Below are 16,574 nucleotides of genomic sequence, written 5' to 3'. Positions count from 1 at the left end.
ATATATATATATATATATATATTAATTAGAATGATTAAAAGAGGATAAAATAGTAGCATGGCAATAAAAAGAACAACTTTTAAATTAGAAACTAAATAAAAAGGTTTGTATGACTTTAAATATTACCCAATAGGAAAACTTTATCTAATGAGACAATTTTTCTTCTATAACAACGTCAAAGGAAAATTAATGGTCTTAATGGATGAATATTCTATAAGAAAAAACTGAAGATATAATATTTATAAAAGAAAAAGGGAAGATACAATATCTACAGGTAATTAATGTTAATTATTGAGCCTAGTGCCTATAAATACAGAGTTAATCACCAGGTAAACTACTTTTGGTCTAATCATATTCACTTTTATCTTCTTGTGATCTAGCTGACTTGAGCGTCAGAGTGTTTCCCTGCAGATCACCATCGGCATTTCAGTGGAAACCTTTAACGTACTAGTTAGAAGATCGGGAAATCGAAGGAAGTTTGGAGAGTTCAGTCTCATACCCCGTAACTGCAACAGTCTTAATAATATTTTTAAAAAATAAATAGTAATAAGAATGAATGATAAAAAAGCAAATAAATGTTGCCTAAGTATGATTATCCATAAATGTTTGAGGGTACCGATTTCAGACCTTAATTAGATTATTCAGTTAAGCATTTTTAAGCAACATAAGACTTCTTGACATGGAGAAATCCTTAAAAAAGGACCACATAGAATACTAGAAGGAATGCATTGAATAACACATTTATTTGGATGCAAAGAAAGAAAAGAGTGATTGGTGTTAGTTGGAGAGAGTCTTTGGCAGCCTGGTGGAACCGAAAGAAGAAACGGTCGTTTGGACCAAAGCAAGTGAGAATACAATAACACAACAACGCAACCATGAAAAAGAAAAGAACCATGAACAAACAAACGCGCATTACTCGCTATAGCCGCAAGACCAAGCACACAACAGAAACCACTTCTTTTTAATACCATTCTTTCCCCTCTATCTTTTTCATTTTCAACTCCTTCCTATTTAACTACCTAACTCTCCTTAGACTTTAGCCTTTTCTCTTCGCTCCCAAAGGTGATCATACTTTTTCTTTTACTTTTCTTTCTTGTTTCCCAAAAGGGGTTCTTGTCCCAAATGGAGTTCCTGTGTTTTACATGTTAAAGCTGCAGTCTTTCTGGATGATAAGCTCAATGCTCAAGTCAGATTGCGATTATGAGCTGATCTGGAAATGGGGTTTTGTCTTGGGACTTCATTCTCTCTTCTGTTTTTCTTTCTTTTTTTGGGTTGCTGAAATTGGAAAATTTTGCAAACTTGGGATTATCCTTCAGTATAGTTTGGTGTTTTTTGTTTGTATAGAGTCGTCTGAAGGATCTAAGTTTGCTCACCGATTCAGCAGCAAAGAAATATAAGAATGAAACGATTGATATGAAAATTGAAACAATTGATTTTTATTGAAATTTCTGTTATTGAGTCCATGCAATTCGGTTCGGTTTGTGAGAATTTTAATATTCCTATTCGTGATATTTACCAAGTTCAGCAATCGGTGTCAGGTTGTTGGACAAAGTCGTGAATCATTTCAGTTGAGCATGTTATTTTTTCTAGCTTGTTAAAGTGTGTGCTTTTTTTCCATGCCTTTGCATTGCTATATCTATAGTGTTTGCAATTAAAATGTATAGTTGGCACTTTTCACTTACGTTGAAATATGGTAAATAGTGCAGAGTGCAGCAGTCACATCCCAGGATCATTATGAGTTGTGGCTGCTTTGGAGCCTCAACTCTCAAGAAGAAAAGCAATCCTTCTCATACTGCTAATGAGATTGATGGTGAGGGTGGTTGTTGATTACTTGTTTCGATATTCTGCAGCCTTTCAATAAGACTAGACACTATTGATTGCAAGTTTCATGTTCCTTTTATTGGCTTTATCTTTACCAATGAGCCTGCACTTTCTGACTGGCAATTTACCTTTATCATTAATGTATAGAACAGTGATACATTGAATATTGGTTCGACTTGAGTTTTATTAATCAAGCCATCTTGCATAGTTACGTTTTGGTCACTATGATAGGCAGGTCTGACAAGAGCAACAGTTCTTTAAGTTGTAGACTTCAAAAGATAGATGTGTCCATTTAGTTCATACATAGGTCCAAAATAATCAGAAGTTGGAACACAGGCATAATTTGGGGATTTTTACTAGTTTGGTTGGTTTTGATATGTGGTAAAATAATGATGTTTAAAAGAGTTCTGGTATGTTTTTAAGAATACTTTTATAACTACTTTTTTTTTTTCTATATTCATCACCATTTTGATTGGGATATACATAATCTTTTGTTTCTCAGGCTTTCCGCTTGATAATGTTAAGAATTTTTCTGATAAAGACCTGAGACTGGCCACTGATAACTATCATCCAAGCAAAAAGCTAGGACGAGGAGGTTTTGGAACTGTTTACCAGGTATTTAAGTCACAGACTCTAGTATAAGTTGTAACATTATGCGAGTTAATATGCCTGTTCATAAGTTGTAACATTACCCAAAATATTCTTTCTGAGGTGTCTGTGGTACAAGAGGGCTATTGTGATTTTCTCCTTTCACTTATATCTTTCTGTGATGTTGAAATAAGATTTCGTTTGTTATACAAGTGCCAATCTTAGACCAATTGGGTATTATCCAAAGGAAGACATTACTAATTGTTCTTGTTGCAGTAAAACCATCATGGAGTTCAAAACCCTATTTCCATGATCTAGATATTCATTACTATTCATGTGACTTGTGTCTTACATTGAACTCGCACACATGATCAAATGGAATTGTTTGCTCCTCTCACTTGACATGCTCCGCTTACTAGGGCACACATTGCATCATATTACTTTCTTGTACCCCATTATTGACATCATAGAATCTTGCTTCAATGCTTTGTATTATGAGTTATAAGATTTGAGCACTGTCAATTTTCCTTGAGACAGTGAGAGAGGCTTTCTGATGTGGGTAGAAACAATGCTTCTATTTTGTGCTTACTCAACATAAATACATATTACTTTAGCATTAAATCGTAAACCTTACCACTCTTTTATTGGGTACAAAAGAAATACTTTTTCTTCATCTTACCCTTTCCCTCATCGGAAGCCTTATGAAACCTCCTTTGTCATAGAAAGACAAATTTAGAATTTATTAGGGTTCTTTACTGGTTTAGCTTAGTTAAGCTGAGGAACCAAGAAATAATATCACATTTTTATTATTTTATTCTCCTCTTGGTTGTTAAGCCTGTACTAAATAGCCATGTTGAAATTTGCCAGGGAACCTTAAAAAATGGAAGACAAGTAGCAGTGAAGACACTTTCTGCTGGGTCAAAGCAGGGAGTTCGTGAATTTTTATCTGAAATTAAAACTATATCAAATGTTAAACATCCAAACCTTGTTGAATTGGTTGGTTGCTGCGTTCAAGAAACTAATCGCATATTAGTGTATGAATATGTGGAAAATAACAGCCTTGATCGTGCATTACTTGGTAAATTTCCAAATGCTTTGGTGTGAATTATGGAATCACTAATGTGCAGATGATAGAATGAAACGATAACCTTTTTGTTTTTCTTTTATTCTACTTTATGTAGGTGCAAGAGGTTCGAATATCAGATTAGACTGGAGAAAAAGATCTGATATTTGCATGGGCACTGCTAGAGGTCTTGCATTTCTTCATGAAGAACTTGTGCCACACATTGTGCATAGAGATATAAAGGCAAGCAACATACTACTTGACAAACATTTCAAGCCAAAAATAGGAGATTTCGGATTGGCTAAATTATTTCCAGATGACATCACTCATATTAGCACAAGGATTGCTGGAACAACGTATGTTGTATTTCAAATTCATGGTTATATTTCATGGTTTTTAATTTTCTGTTGCATTGGAAGATTTGCACCTAGTTTTCTTTCTCTCTGTTTGCTACTATCTAGTTTTCTGGAGATAATATTAATTAGTAAGATATTAGAAGTAGAAAAAACTCTTCATATTTGGTGATTCTTCACCAGTCACCATCTGGCTATGACAGCAGAATTAGCAATATGTTAGTGATAAAACTTCAGGGTCTATCAGGATATCTGAATTAATGTTTTCTGAACGTTACTAGGTGCCATTTTTTGTTATAGAATGTTCGTAAGTCAGTTGAATTTAGTTGCAGATGACTCAAACAATATTCAAGTGGCACATGTTCTATAAAGTTAGTATGGATCTTGGATGCCTATGTTGTATTCTTGACATCAGTCACTGAACTGAAAGCTGGAACTGGAAAAGAGAAGAACTAAATATTTTTAGTTGATTTCTCAATACAAGCTCTAATCCGTGTTTAAAAGCTAAATTATTAAAGGAAGGATAGAAAGTATGAATTGGCTAAACTTATTAAGGGAAAGATTGAAAGTATGAATAGGCTAAACCTATTAAGGGTAAGACAAAAGGTATAAAAAATAAATCCTAATTATTATAAATAGATTTAATTATGTTTCTAGTTCTTGAAATTTTGGATAATTTTGATTTTGGTCATCCAAATTTAAAAAGTTCATTTTAGTCTTTCAAAATGGAAAAAATATGATTTCAGTCCTGAACACTAAATAAGAGACTAGAATGAATTTTTTAAATACTGTTTTTAGTATCTTAATTTAGTGTTTAGGGACTAAAAATATACTTTACTAAATTTGAGGGCTTAAATTAGTTATATTTTAATTTGAGGGACTAAATAAGGATTTATCCCAACTTTCAGGGATTAAAATATAATTAAACCTTATAAATATAGTCTGAATATATACAAAGATTTTATCCTAAACCTTACAGGATCTTGTATCTCAAAAGATATGATCATGGAAAAATTTATTTGTATTTTTTATGAAAAGTGAAGAGCTTCACAACCTCATTTGTTTGAATTAACTAAAACTTGGATGGTATTAATGGCAAGAAACTCTGGTAGCATATCCAATTTCTTCACAGTTATAAGGAAATGTAGGTCAAAACATTCCTAGACCTGAGCATTACTGCTCACTGGTTCCTCCACATATCCTCTACAACATCAATTTTTATGTTTATATGTTCTACAATTCTCACAAAGAACCAAAAAAGACAGTTAGCTGCATTTTCAAAATTGTTCAACCTATACTTGGACAGTGGATATGAATAGTGTTCTGACCTGCTTTGGTTTGAAAATGCAGTGGTTACTTAGCACCAGAATATGCAATGGGTGGGCAGTTAACCCTGAAGGCTGATGTATATAGTTTTGGTGTTCTTATTCTTGAAATAATCAGTGGCAAAAGCAGTGCAAGGACAAACTGGGGAGGGTCCAACAAATTCCTCTTGGAATGGGTATGTATATTTCATGTTCCCACATATATGCAACCTATGTGTAAATTCTTCTGAATGTGAGTTGGTGTGGCAACAACACAGGCCTGGCAACTATATGAAAATGGGAAACTATTGGAACTTGTGGATCCAGACATGGTTGAATTCCCTGAGGAAGAGGTAGTTAGATACATGAAGGTTGCTTTTTTCTGCACACAAGCTGCAGCAAGTAGAAGGCCAATGATGTCTCAAGTTGTGAATATGCTGTCCAAGAACACGAGGCTGAATGAAAAGGAACTAAGTGCACCAGGATTTTTCCAGGATTCAGGAACATCTTCTCAGAAGAAGTCATCCTTTGAATCCACCAGCTATCAGTTTAGCTCTAACCCTTCCAGTATTACGCAGTTGGCCCCACGTTGAACCGTAAACTAAACGTCTGATGTGTGAATTGCTGCATAGTTAAAAAATAGTAGGAAAGAAAGTGAGAGAGAAAGAGAACAAAGAGGGATTGTCTTTTTTTATTTTACATTTTTCTCTTTTTTGTATATTATTTTTTATAAATGTATTTTAATTTATAAGGTGGGCTTGGATAAGTTTTCTTTTTTGAAAATAGGGTTTTATGATTTTTATTTTCTTGTAATAATAGATTTTTCGAAGTAATTGCCCTTTTTGACTGACGAAAAATATATATATATATATATATATATATATATATATATATATATATATATATATATATATATATATNATATATATATATATATATATATATATATATATATATATATATATATATATATATATATATATAATTAAAACAATTTTCTTAAAAGAACAAATTTCCTGTATTTTTAATTGAAGGCCGGCCTTTTTTAAGTGTTTGGTTTAATTAATTTAAAAACTTATTACTTCTTTTGACTGGAGAACATTTTCCAAAGCTATATCATATTCAAGCTATAAACAATGTCAAGCTCAGTTGTGAAAGGTCGAATCGATTGTGAAACCAGAATTAGACTAACCAAATTGTGAATTCTGCCATTAAATTTCACATGACAATAGAAGTCAAACACGATAATATTCCTCATAGAACAAATGCTGATCTATATAATATATTCGTCAAATTTGTTTACGATCTACGAAGAACTAAGATAATAAAAATATATCTAAGCTCGAGAATAAAATATAGAGAGATAGGGATCAAACACACAAACAATGAAAAATAAGAATACAAAGCAATAATCATAGAAGAGAAAAAATACTATTTATTTTTCAATGACCCCATCAAGATATGAATTTCCAATGTCAAATAATGGTCAATAAAAGATACAAAACCTCAAAGTTGAAAACAAATTGCACACCAAAAAAGCCACAGAAGCATGACAAGGATCCGAAACGAATTGCCAGATGAATAAGGATAGCAAAAGAAAGATTGTTAGGGCTGTAGTGCAAAATCAGGCTTATGTAGAAGCCTGATCCTCAGGGGGTAATGAAGCTTCTTTCTGGGGTAAATCCGCAGAAGCGTTATTAGTGGTGGCATCCTTCGGTTGTGATTCAGGTGTAGCTTCTGGTGCAGATCCATTTGTTTTAGGTGCTGTTTCTTTTTTATCTTTCCCATCTTTGGAGTCTTTGGGTGGTGCAGGGGGAGGGGGAATCATGTGAGGTGGTGGTGTATGCTTAAGCTTCAACAATATCTGCCTCAACCTAGAAAGATCTGTGGGTTTGCCAGGCTTTGGGCCTTGGACAACTGTGATTGATGGCTTCTTATCCTGATCCTTTTTGCCTCTTTTCTTCTCAATGTTGGGAACCTCACGAGGAATTATCTCCCCTATAGCTTTCCAGTAATTTTTGTCAGCCTCTTTGTGGAAGTTCTCTTGATTAGCCAGGTATAACTGCTCCATAAGTTTATTTCTCAAGTTATAGGAACATAAAAAGAGAATTGCGAATATATATTATATGTGTTGGGTGTAGAAATTACCTTTTCCCTTTCTCTGTTTTGAACCTTGTTGGTTTCAACATTAAGCTTCCTTTTCTCATAGAAACCCACCTTATACTCCTCGGCTTCCTCAATAATCTTTATTCTCGACTCCTTTTCCCTTTTCTCCTTCTCCTCAAGCTGAATGGCATTTTGACTGCAATGAATTCACTTTTGTTAACCGATTTCGGCAAACATGCAATAGATCTTAAATATTAACTGGAAAATATCAAAGTGCAAGCAAGACAGTGTTACCGTAGATTCAAGAATATTTTTCGTCAAAAAATCAAACAATAATCGACACATTTAACATTTTTAATTAATAACATAATTATATTTTAAAATTCCTTTTTATGCATTATATTTGTTTATCATCTTCCAGGATGCACCATGCAAAATAAAACACATTCGATACCAATATTCATAAAAGAAAAATTGTATTGTTAACAATTGTCTGGTTCTCTGAGTTTCTTCAGTAATTACCAACTTCAAATTCAGGTTATTTACGAATATGAACTTGAAATTATACGAAATTGAAATGACAGCAGTTTATGAAATAAATTTTAGAAAAAGAACCCCCAACCTTAGTCGCGTATGAAGTTATTCACCACATAAAAATTAACGCAAATATGAATATTTCGTATTAAATTAGAATCCTAATTTCACCACCGGCTACTTAACATTAAAGGTAAACTTGAATTCTGCAGTTTATGAATCAAAAAATCGCTAGTTTATATTCGTTGACACTACAGTAGACGCTCAATGCATGACCTAAAGAGAGAAATCAGACATTAGAAATGCAAAATAATGTACCACACTTATAAATAGATAGAATCAGTGTCAATGTTACGTAAGTATCAAAGTTCATACAAGATGAATCTTATGTACACTGGTTTGATCATCATCAGATCAGGTCATTTGTAAATTGTTTCCCTGGGGAAGAGACGATAACGGAAAATGGAACACTCAAGGTAGTGAACTGGAATACGATCATCTCACTTCAACCGCTCAACAATGATACTCGATCCTTCCACTATTTTATTAATGCAAGAAAATGAGCTCACCATTCAGATCAACCAAACTGTAGAATCAGCTCTGACTGAAGTACAGCATCCAACACCTTATATTTTAATGCAACAAATTTTACTCTCAAAAACACTAACCACTTGGATCCAACGTCCACATTACCGGTAAGGGACCATGCCAGATAAAAACTGGTGAATGTAAATCATTTACTCCCACCAAAGCAAAAAATTATACTAAGAGGAATCATGCAAATCAATCACTCAAGTAACCGTTCCAAGTGAAATTGGACTAAACAACTACATCAATTTGCTTCTTCCTATCCCTAATCCTAACCGAATAGATCTAAGCGAACGCAAACAAGATCTGAGAAATTCACAAAACGAACCGAACTCTTAAAACTTAAAACAGGTTTAGACAGAGAGAGAGAGTTACCGGCGCCACTCCCGAAGGACGTAGCCTTCCTCCGGCTCCATTTCTCCCGGTGGCGGCAGCACCGGTCCGTCGGAGACAAAGACGCCGTTGCTATAGCCGTTTTCGGAGCCATTTTCGTTCCCATTCTCGACTACGTCGAAGGGAGACTGAGTGTAGCCTGGATCGGGATCGGTGAAGCCGAAGATCTCCGGCGAAGCCGCCGCCACATGGTCGATGGGGACGTCTTCGGCGGGGAAGGTGGAGAAGTCGCCGTAGCCGGAGAAGGTGTCTGCAGCGGCAGGGGCGGCGAAGTGGTCGTCGTCGACGGTGAAAACGTCGAAGGTGGAAGACATGTCTCGTGGATTTTTCTCTCTGAAGAAATGGGTATTTTCGTTTTCTCCGTTCTGTGAAGCGCTTTGAACGAAATACAGAGAGATCAGTGAGAAGCAAACACTTTTGTTACTTTTGCTTGACTTTTCAAATAATTAACGGAGAAAAGAAAAGTATTCAAAATATCTGCCATAATGTGGAATTTAATTGAAATCTCTTTTATCAGTTATATTTTAGTTCAATTACACGGATTATTAATCTATATATACTAACAGTAAGTGTGACTTATTTTTTTTTACTATTGTTTAATTATAAATTCTTATTTAATGAATTTATTAATCTTTATAATCATACTTAAAATTTATATTAGTTTACATGAAATTGAATTTCCTAATCTCCTATTCAATAGAGCGTGAATGGACACGACAACAATACTTTAATATGAGCATAACTTTAAAAAGTAAAGATAATTATCTTCCCTTTTTTAAATCTTAAAAAATAATTAATTAAAATACATTTCGATTTATAGTATGAAATATTGAAAAATTAAGTTGAAAGCATATGAAAGTTAATATCATTTGTTACGTGTAAAACAAATAGTTAGCTCAAATCCTTTAAAAAAGTCCATTGAGTTTCTATAATTTGTTTAATTTAAGAAAATAGTTTCCAATGCAAAGACTAGAGAGAAATATACACGTTAAAATGCGATCACCTCCTTGGAAAATAAAAAAATTATGAGATATTACTTATTAAGTCAATCTAATTGACTTAATAAATTGGTTATTTGAATTAACTCACTTAATTATAATCTTTTTTAATTAAAAATAATAATAATATTTTTCTAATTGAAATCTAAATAAATTTTAATGTAAAATAATGTTAAACTTAAAAATCAATTCAAAATAAAAAAAAAAATATATAATATAATTCAAAATAATCTTAAATTTCAAATATAATTTAAAAACAAACACAAAAAATAAAGTTAAGTGGATTGGTTAGTTAACTTAACTCAATTTTGATAAGTTAGATTCTCACTAGCGTATCAAAATTTAATTTTACTTTCAACCCAATCTCGTCGAATCTATGATGAACGGGGTTCACTCACGAGTTTTAACTCATTTTAATAAGGTTAAAACCACTTAGGCGTCCCTATTTTCGTAAGGTCTTTCCATTTTGGTCCCCTTCTTTTAAATCTTCCCAATTGAGTCCTTATAAGTGCTAATTTTAAACAAATTAATCTCTGTCGTTAAAAATTGTTAACGGTGTTAAATTTTTGCAGAGGTGATTGGATGATGTGTCAATTTTTTAAAACGTGGCATAAGTTGGGTGTTAGGTGGAATTTTCTGACTTGAAAATATTTGATTAAAAATGTAAAAAGAAAATCATCCTCCATTAGAAACACCACAGAGAAATCCTACCCAGAAATCATACCCAGACATCATACCCAGAAATCTTNTCTTCCNAGAGAGACACACCAGAGAGANAAGATGAACACAAAAATAACAAACACAAATATTGATTACGAAAACAACCAACAAAAATTGTAATAAGAATGTTTAAATCAAAATCCTTTTGATCAACTACAATGCAGATTCAGCCAGATTCAAAGTTACAGTTTCGACCACGGGAACCTTGGTTTTTGACCTTTGATTCAAACCTGCAACACAAAACCTACCAATTAAAATCAAATTCAAAGGTCCCTGCAACACCACCATCCACAAGGAATTTCTTTTTCTTTTGGATTAAAAAAAATAATTTTTAGGGATCACAGATCTATCACCCAAGGTTTGGGGGGAAAAGAAAAAGAAAGGGAAGATAGCTTCCCAGATAGTCTGAGACATGCTAACAGAGCAAATATTGATGGGTAACGAGGGAATGAATGAATTATGTGAATGTTTGTGAAACTGAACAGTAACAATTGCAAAAGACACGAGCTTTTGATGAGCAGAGAAAAAAGAACTGAAAAAGGAAAAGAGAGGCACGACCAGTGTTGCCGGCAGCGGAAGGCGGGGATCCAGATCACGGTGAAGAGGGTTTTGTGCGAGGTGAGGAAGGCGGGGAGCCAGCGACGAAGGTCGAGCCTTTGGTGGTGGAAGCGCCCTAACGTGGAGGTCTCCACCATTTTGCGAAGCGGGGTTGGATTTGGCAGGTGACGGAGACGTGGGTCAATGGAAACTCATGGATTGGCTTGGTGGAAAAAGAAGGGTCTGATCGAATGATGAAAATGAATTTGATTTGGAGTGAATTGAAAGGGAAGGTCTNAGACTGGAACTGGAAGCTGGGTCCGAAGACAACGATANGGAAACAACACTCTCTTCAAAATCTAAGATTCCATCACCTTTTTGAGTGCAGATGATTGCCGCAGATGATGAGAGGGAACCCTAGGCTTTCTCTCTTTCTGGATGGAGAAGAAGATTAACCCTGATCCCCTTTTTTAATTAACTAACCCTAATCCCCTTTTTAATTTCAATTTATCAATTAATCACGTCACGTACCACTCAGTTATTCTGCCACGTTTTAATGGTTGACACGTCCTCCATCCAACTCTACCCAGATTTAACACCGTTACTCAATTTTAACGGCAGGGGTTAATTTCAACGAAATTGGCACTTTTAAAGACCCAATTGGAAAGTTTTATAAGAACAGGACCAAAATGGGAAGACCTTACGAAAACAGGGACGCCTAAGTGGTTTTAACCTTTTAATAACACTAACTAATATAAATGTATCCAAAAGATGTATCAAATTTATGATAGTTATGGTTGTAAATAGAGGCAGAATGGTTAAGGTACGAACTGACGCGGTCTCAAGTTCACATTCTAATATTATATAAGAATATTGCTTTAGATCTTAGATTAGAGCCCTTCTATTATTTTAAATATTTTTAATGTGATGACAATGATTTCATAGGCCTGTAATTTTGTTTATAACTGAGAGGAAGTTAACACTAATTATCTGTTTCTGGTTTTAAACAATGACTTTTTTGCTCCATCAAAGGAAAAAGAGATGGTAAAATAGGAACACCACTTACCACCACACTAGACACAACAATTTTATCTGAAATTTCCTTGTAACTTCTATTAGAATTGAGCTTAAAGATGCTTAAGTTTCTGGCGAAAGCTCGCTTTCTGTAACTTGAATAAAATAAACCTTATCTACTTATAGCATTTATTTCCATGCCAGAATTGGCCTCATAAAAGTACCTGAACAAATAATAAGCAAAAAGCAGAAAGGTCAGTGTCAAGAAATCAGATAGAAATAAAATCATTTACAACATCTAACCAGACATCAAGGAAATAGCAAAGAACTATTATGAAAACATTAATAAGTCATTACAAGACAACAAAGAACTATTATGGAAATAACACTCTGCTCGGCTAGTCTCTGCTTCTGAACAACCATAAAGCCATACTTTGCACTAAAAGAAACTAAAGACTGAAACATATTTCCTACACTAAATAAAGAAATAACTAATCGTATATGATTTAAGAGAAACCAACATCAACCTAGGATAATAACTCCAGGAGAAGGTACAGAATCCTCCAGATATCCCAGTGCATATACAATATTACAATCAAATACATGGATGAAGGTTACATACCTAAAAAACTGTTCATAGAAGAATTGTGTTCTTTTCTCCCTTACTTCAGCTGGTGTATATATCCCAATGACTGTCTGAGATTGATGGGTTTGTCAATGACTTGATCATATTGAGTATGCTACATCAATATATTCTTGGCAAAGAAGTAGCAGTTGACCACGGCCATCACATAAATTCATTGTTGATCCATCTCACCCTTGATTTTTCTCATGAGTTCCAATCTTTCAGTGATGTAATGGATTTGTTACCATGAGTACTTCACCCATAATTTCCAATTCCAATCACATAAGTTTAGCATCACAAGACAGTAGTTATCATATAAAGATGCGGATTGTCTTTGTTAAACTTATGTGTTATTGCTTAAAACACCATAACCTTCATTTCCAAACAAAGAAGATGGTTACAGTCCACTAATTTCCTCATCCCAATTGGACTTTGTAAGACATGAAGAGTCACTTTTTATAGGATTGGTCAGAGTTTGAGTTTTTGTATCATCTCATCATCCATTAGACCATTTATTACAAGTTCTTCTTCTGGGTAAATACCTTCAATAACCTCTTGGCATCAGCCCTTTTTCCTGGCATGGAAAAATTTGAACTGACATATAAGAGAGTGGTCTCAGATGGCACATGTCCTTTTTCACACATATCTCTCAGCAATTTTTTTGCCTCATTCTGATATGACAATTTAAGTGCCCTGTCCATCTCTGGCTCACAAGATAATTTGCACCATCCACAGATTAGAATGTCATATGTTGAAGAGTTAGGAATTCTTCCTCTTGTGAACATCTCGTTCAAAAGTTCTTTAGCTTGGTGCATCTTTCCTACTTTTGCATAATCTTGAATAAGCACATTATAGGTTCCTGTTGTAGGAATAAAACCTTTGGTTACCATTTCACAATATAGTTTTATAGAATCTCGTCTATTTCCATTCCTACCATGGCCAGAAACCAGTATGTTATAAGTACTGGCATTTGGGACAAGTCCTCTTTCCCTCATCTCACTAATTAATTTATCTGCATCTTTCATCAAACCAGCAGTTGAAAAACCTTCTAAAAGGATATTGTAAGTAGAAATATTAGGAGAGATTCCATCTGCCAACATCTGTGAATAAGTATCAATAGCCTTCTCCACATGGCTGCCTGTACAATAACCACAAATAAGGGCATTATAAGTAACAACGTCAGCTGAAATTCCTTTCGTGACCATTTCCCTGAGCACCACATTTGCTTTTTTAGTCATCCCTAATCTGCATAATACTGTGATTAGCGTGTTATACACTATCTGGTCAAGCTTGAGGCCCATAGCTAAAAGCTTATTGTGAATTTGAAAAATTGCATCTGCTTTTCTATCCCTTGAATATGCTTTAAGCAGAAACTTGTGAATAATTGGCGTAGGAATATACCCCATAAGCAACATTTCATCCAAAACATCCATTGCTTTTTCAATTGCACCTGTTTTACAAAGACCACCAATAAGAATATTATAAGTGACCATATTTGGCATTACTCCATAGCTCTTCATCTCATTCAGTACATCCAGGGCATTTTCCTTTTTACCTTGTATGAAGTACGTATTAATCACAGTGTTATATGTAACACAGTCTGGAGTCAGACCCAATTCCATCATTCCTGAAAACACGGAATTTGGTTCATATTTTCCTGGCCTTAAGAGCCCCTTAATCAAAGCATTGCAAGCAACAACATCAAACTGAATGTTTTTGTCTCTCAATTCCTGAACTAAGGAAAGAGCAGCAGAATCATTTCCTTCTTTAAAGTAGCCATCTATTAGAGAAGTGTAGTTAAAAATGTCTAGGTAAATACCCTTGGAGCAAATGTCTTTAATTAATGAATTAGCTTCCTTCATGCTTCCAGATCTTTTCAAATTGTTCAAAAAAATATCTAGTATAATATTGTTGTCCTCCAATCCCCATGATTTCATTTCCTTATAAAAACCAGCAGCAGCCTCATGTTGACCTGCCCTAAAATAGCCATCCATCAAAATAGCATAAATAAAAGCATTTGGCATAATATTCATTTGGACCATCTTCCTTAACACTTCAACTGCTTTATTTAGCATTCCTTTTTTGGCGTATCCACTTATAATAGAAGAAAAGGTGACAGCATTTGGAAGAACATGTTCTTTCTCCATTTTTTGCAACACCAACTCTGCAGATTCCATGTCTCCTAACTTAGAATGACCATCTAGCAATGCTGAATATGTGACACAGTTTGGGACAAGGTTGAGCTTTAAAACACTTTCGAACATTTCCTCAGCATCTTTAGATTTTCCAACTTTGAAAAGTCCATCCATTATAGTTGTGCACAAAACTAGATCAAAAGAAATACCTCGAACCATCATTTGACTTTGAAAACTAAAAGCCTCCATCACCCTCCCAGATTTTAATAAAGCATCAATAATTGTAGTGTATGAAACATGATTAGGATCTAAATCCATTTTATACATCTCTCTCAGCAATACTGCCGCTTCAGGTAATTTACCATACCTGCAAAGTCCATAAAGAATAGAACTACAAGTAACCACATCAGGCATGATTCCACTCATAATCATCCGCTCATACAGAGAAAGGAATTCTTCATATCCGCGATGCTTACAGTAAGCAGAAATTAAGGTTGTCCACGTAACAACTGTTGGCTGCAAATCTCTTATCTCATCCAGTCTTTCAACACCACAGTCATTTAATACACCAGATTCCTCACCCCTCTTAAAGCCCAAAATATCATTGATAAGAGACTCCGCCTTCGCAAGATCCCCGTTCTTACAAAAAGCATTAAGCAAAGTATTATAAGTAACAATATCAGGCTTGACACCATTCTTCCAACTATCCTCCACCAATGCTAACGCACGACTCATCAACCCCGCTTCACAGTACCCGTCAACCAAGGTGTTCAAACCTGTAACATCTAGTGGAACCCCCCCTCTAACCAAGTTGTCCATAATCCACTCAGCATAGTGAACCAATCCAACTTGACAATACCCCTTAACAAGTATATTACAAGTAACTGAATCAAAACACACACCCTTCTTAACCATTTCGGACAACAATCCAAAACCCTGATCAGCCAATTCATGCTTACAGAATCCCCAAAGAACAGTATTATAAGTAACATGATCAAAAACACTGTTGTTCCTGAGATACCTTAAAGCCAAACCCAAGTCCCCCACTTTACATAACGAATGAACTAACACGTTAACACTGAAAACATTAGGCACAACCCCACAAAAAACCATCTCAGAATACAGCACTTTTACCTGGGAAACCAAGCCACAGGCATTGAATTCATACAAAAGGTCATTCCACAAGGGCAAGGAGGGAACGAGAGAAAGGGCACGCATGCGAGAGAAAGCGTGAGAGGCAATGCAGAACCTGCCACAAGCCAAGTAGAGCCGAATGAGTGTGCAGAAGAAGGAAGCGTAGAGATGGGTCTTCATGGGGGGAATCAAAATCGAATCTTTGGGGAAGAGGGAGAAGAATCTTCTGACGCGGATCAGAGGGTAGTGGGGACTGCAGTGAGGAGGGTGGAGAGTTCTATAGGATGAGAAAACGAACACAAGGGCCTTGCTTTGCAGGCTCTTGAGGTGCATCATCTCTGCACGACGTAGTTACTTCAAGCACTCAAGAACATGGTGGTGTCTCAGAATCTCAATTCAAGTTGCTGCACTGCAATCAAGTGGACTATGAGAGAACACGAAGGAGAAACAGATTGTTACCGCGTTATTATTATGTTTTCTGCATTTTTGTATTAATCCTCAATTTCCTAGGGCTTGCTACCAGGAAACCAACAACAATGGACTGTATCATATGTTACAGACTATGTTTGGACATTTTTATTTCCCAAATTTATTTAAAATAGATATTTCATATATATATATTGTTAAAATAATATTAATGGTTATTTAAACAAAATTATTG

The 16,574-nt window shown here is 34.8% G+C and overlaps 3 protein-coding genes across 4 annotated transcripts; 1 reads left to right on the top strand and 2 right to left on the bottom strand.

The window, feature by feature from the left end:
• The first annotated feature begins 751 nt into the window (after positions 1-751).
• Positions 752-5,886, top strand: LOC106767226 (cold-responsive protein kinase 1). 2 transcript variants are annotated; one of them, XM_014652068.2, is made up of 7 exons: positions 752-1,062; positions 1,707-1,810; positions 2,324-2,436; positions 3,277-3,487; positions 3,591-3,828; positions 5,176-5,326; positions 5,408-5,886. In XM_014652068.2, the coding sequence occupies exons 2-7, from the start codon at positions 1,735-1,737 to the stop codon at positions 5,720-5,722; spliced, it is 1,104 nt and encodes a 367-aa protein (XP_014507554.1). In that variant the 5' UTR covers positions 752-1,062; positions 1,707-1,734; the 3' UTR covers positions 5,723-5,886. The 2 variants fall into 2 exon arrangements, with proteins under 2 accessions (XP_014507554.1, XP_014507555.1); XM_014652069.2 differs by having other exon boundaries at positions 1,702-1,810.
• A 654-nt stretch (positions 5,887-6,540) lies between these two features.
• Positions 6,541-9,188, bottom strand: LOC106766833 (clathrin light chain 1). The gene is made up of 3 exons (XM_014651596.2): positions 8,733-9,188; positions 7,278-7,431; positions 6,541-7,191 (listed from the first exon to the last, which is right to left on the bottom strand). Exons 1-3 carry the CDS (start codon positions 9,062-9,064, stop codon positions 6,760-6,762), a joined length of 918 nt encoding a protein of 305 aa, XP_014507082.1. The 5' UTR covers positions 9,065-9,188; the 3' UTR covers positions 6,541-6,759.
• Positions 9,189-11,326: 2,138 nt separating this feature from the next.
• Positions 11,327-16,470, bottom strand: LOC106765615 (pentatricopeptide repeat-containing protein At5g14770, mitochondrial). The gene is made up of 2 exons (XM_014650297.2): positions 12,642-16,470; positions 11,327-12,243 (listed from the first exon to the last, which is right to left on the bottom strand). Exon 1 carries the CDS (start codon positions 16,247-16,249, stop codon positions 13,160-13,162), a length of 3,090 nt encoding a protein of 1,029 aa, XP_014505783.1. The 5' UTR covers positions 16,250-16,470; the 3' UTR covers positions 11,327-12,243; positions 12,642-13,159.
• Between the last annotated feature and the right edge of the window lie 104 nt (positions 16,471-16,574).

Source organism: Vigna radiata, chromosome 7, assembly GCF_000741045.1.
Source record: "Vigna radiata var. radiata cultivar VC1973A chromosome 7, Vradiata_ver6, whole genome shotgun sequence".
Lineage (NCBI taxonomy): Eukaryota > Viridiplantae > Streptophyta > Magnoliopsida > Fabales > Fabaceae > Vigna > Vigna radiata.
Note: the sequence above shows the minus strand (reverse complement) of the source record. Positions and strands in the feature narration are given on the sequence as shown.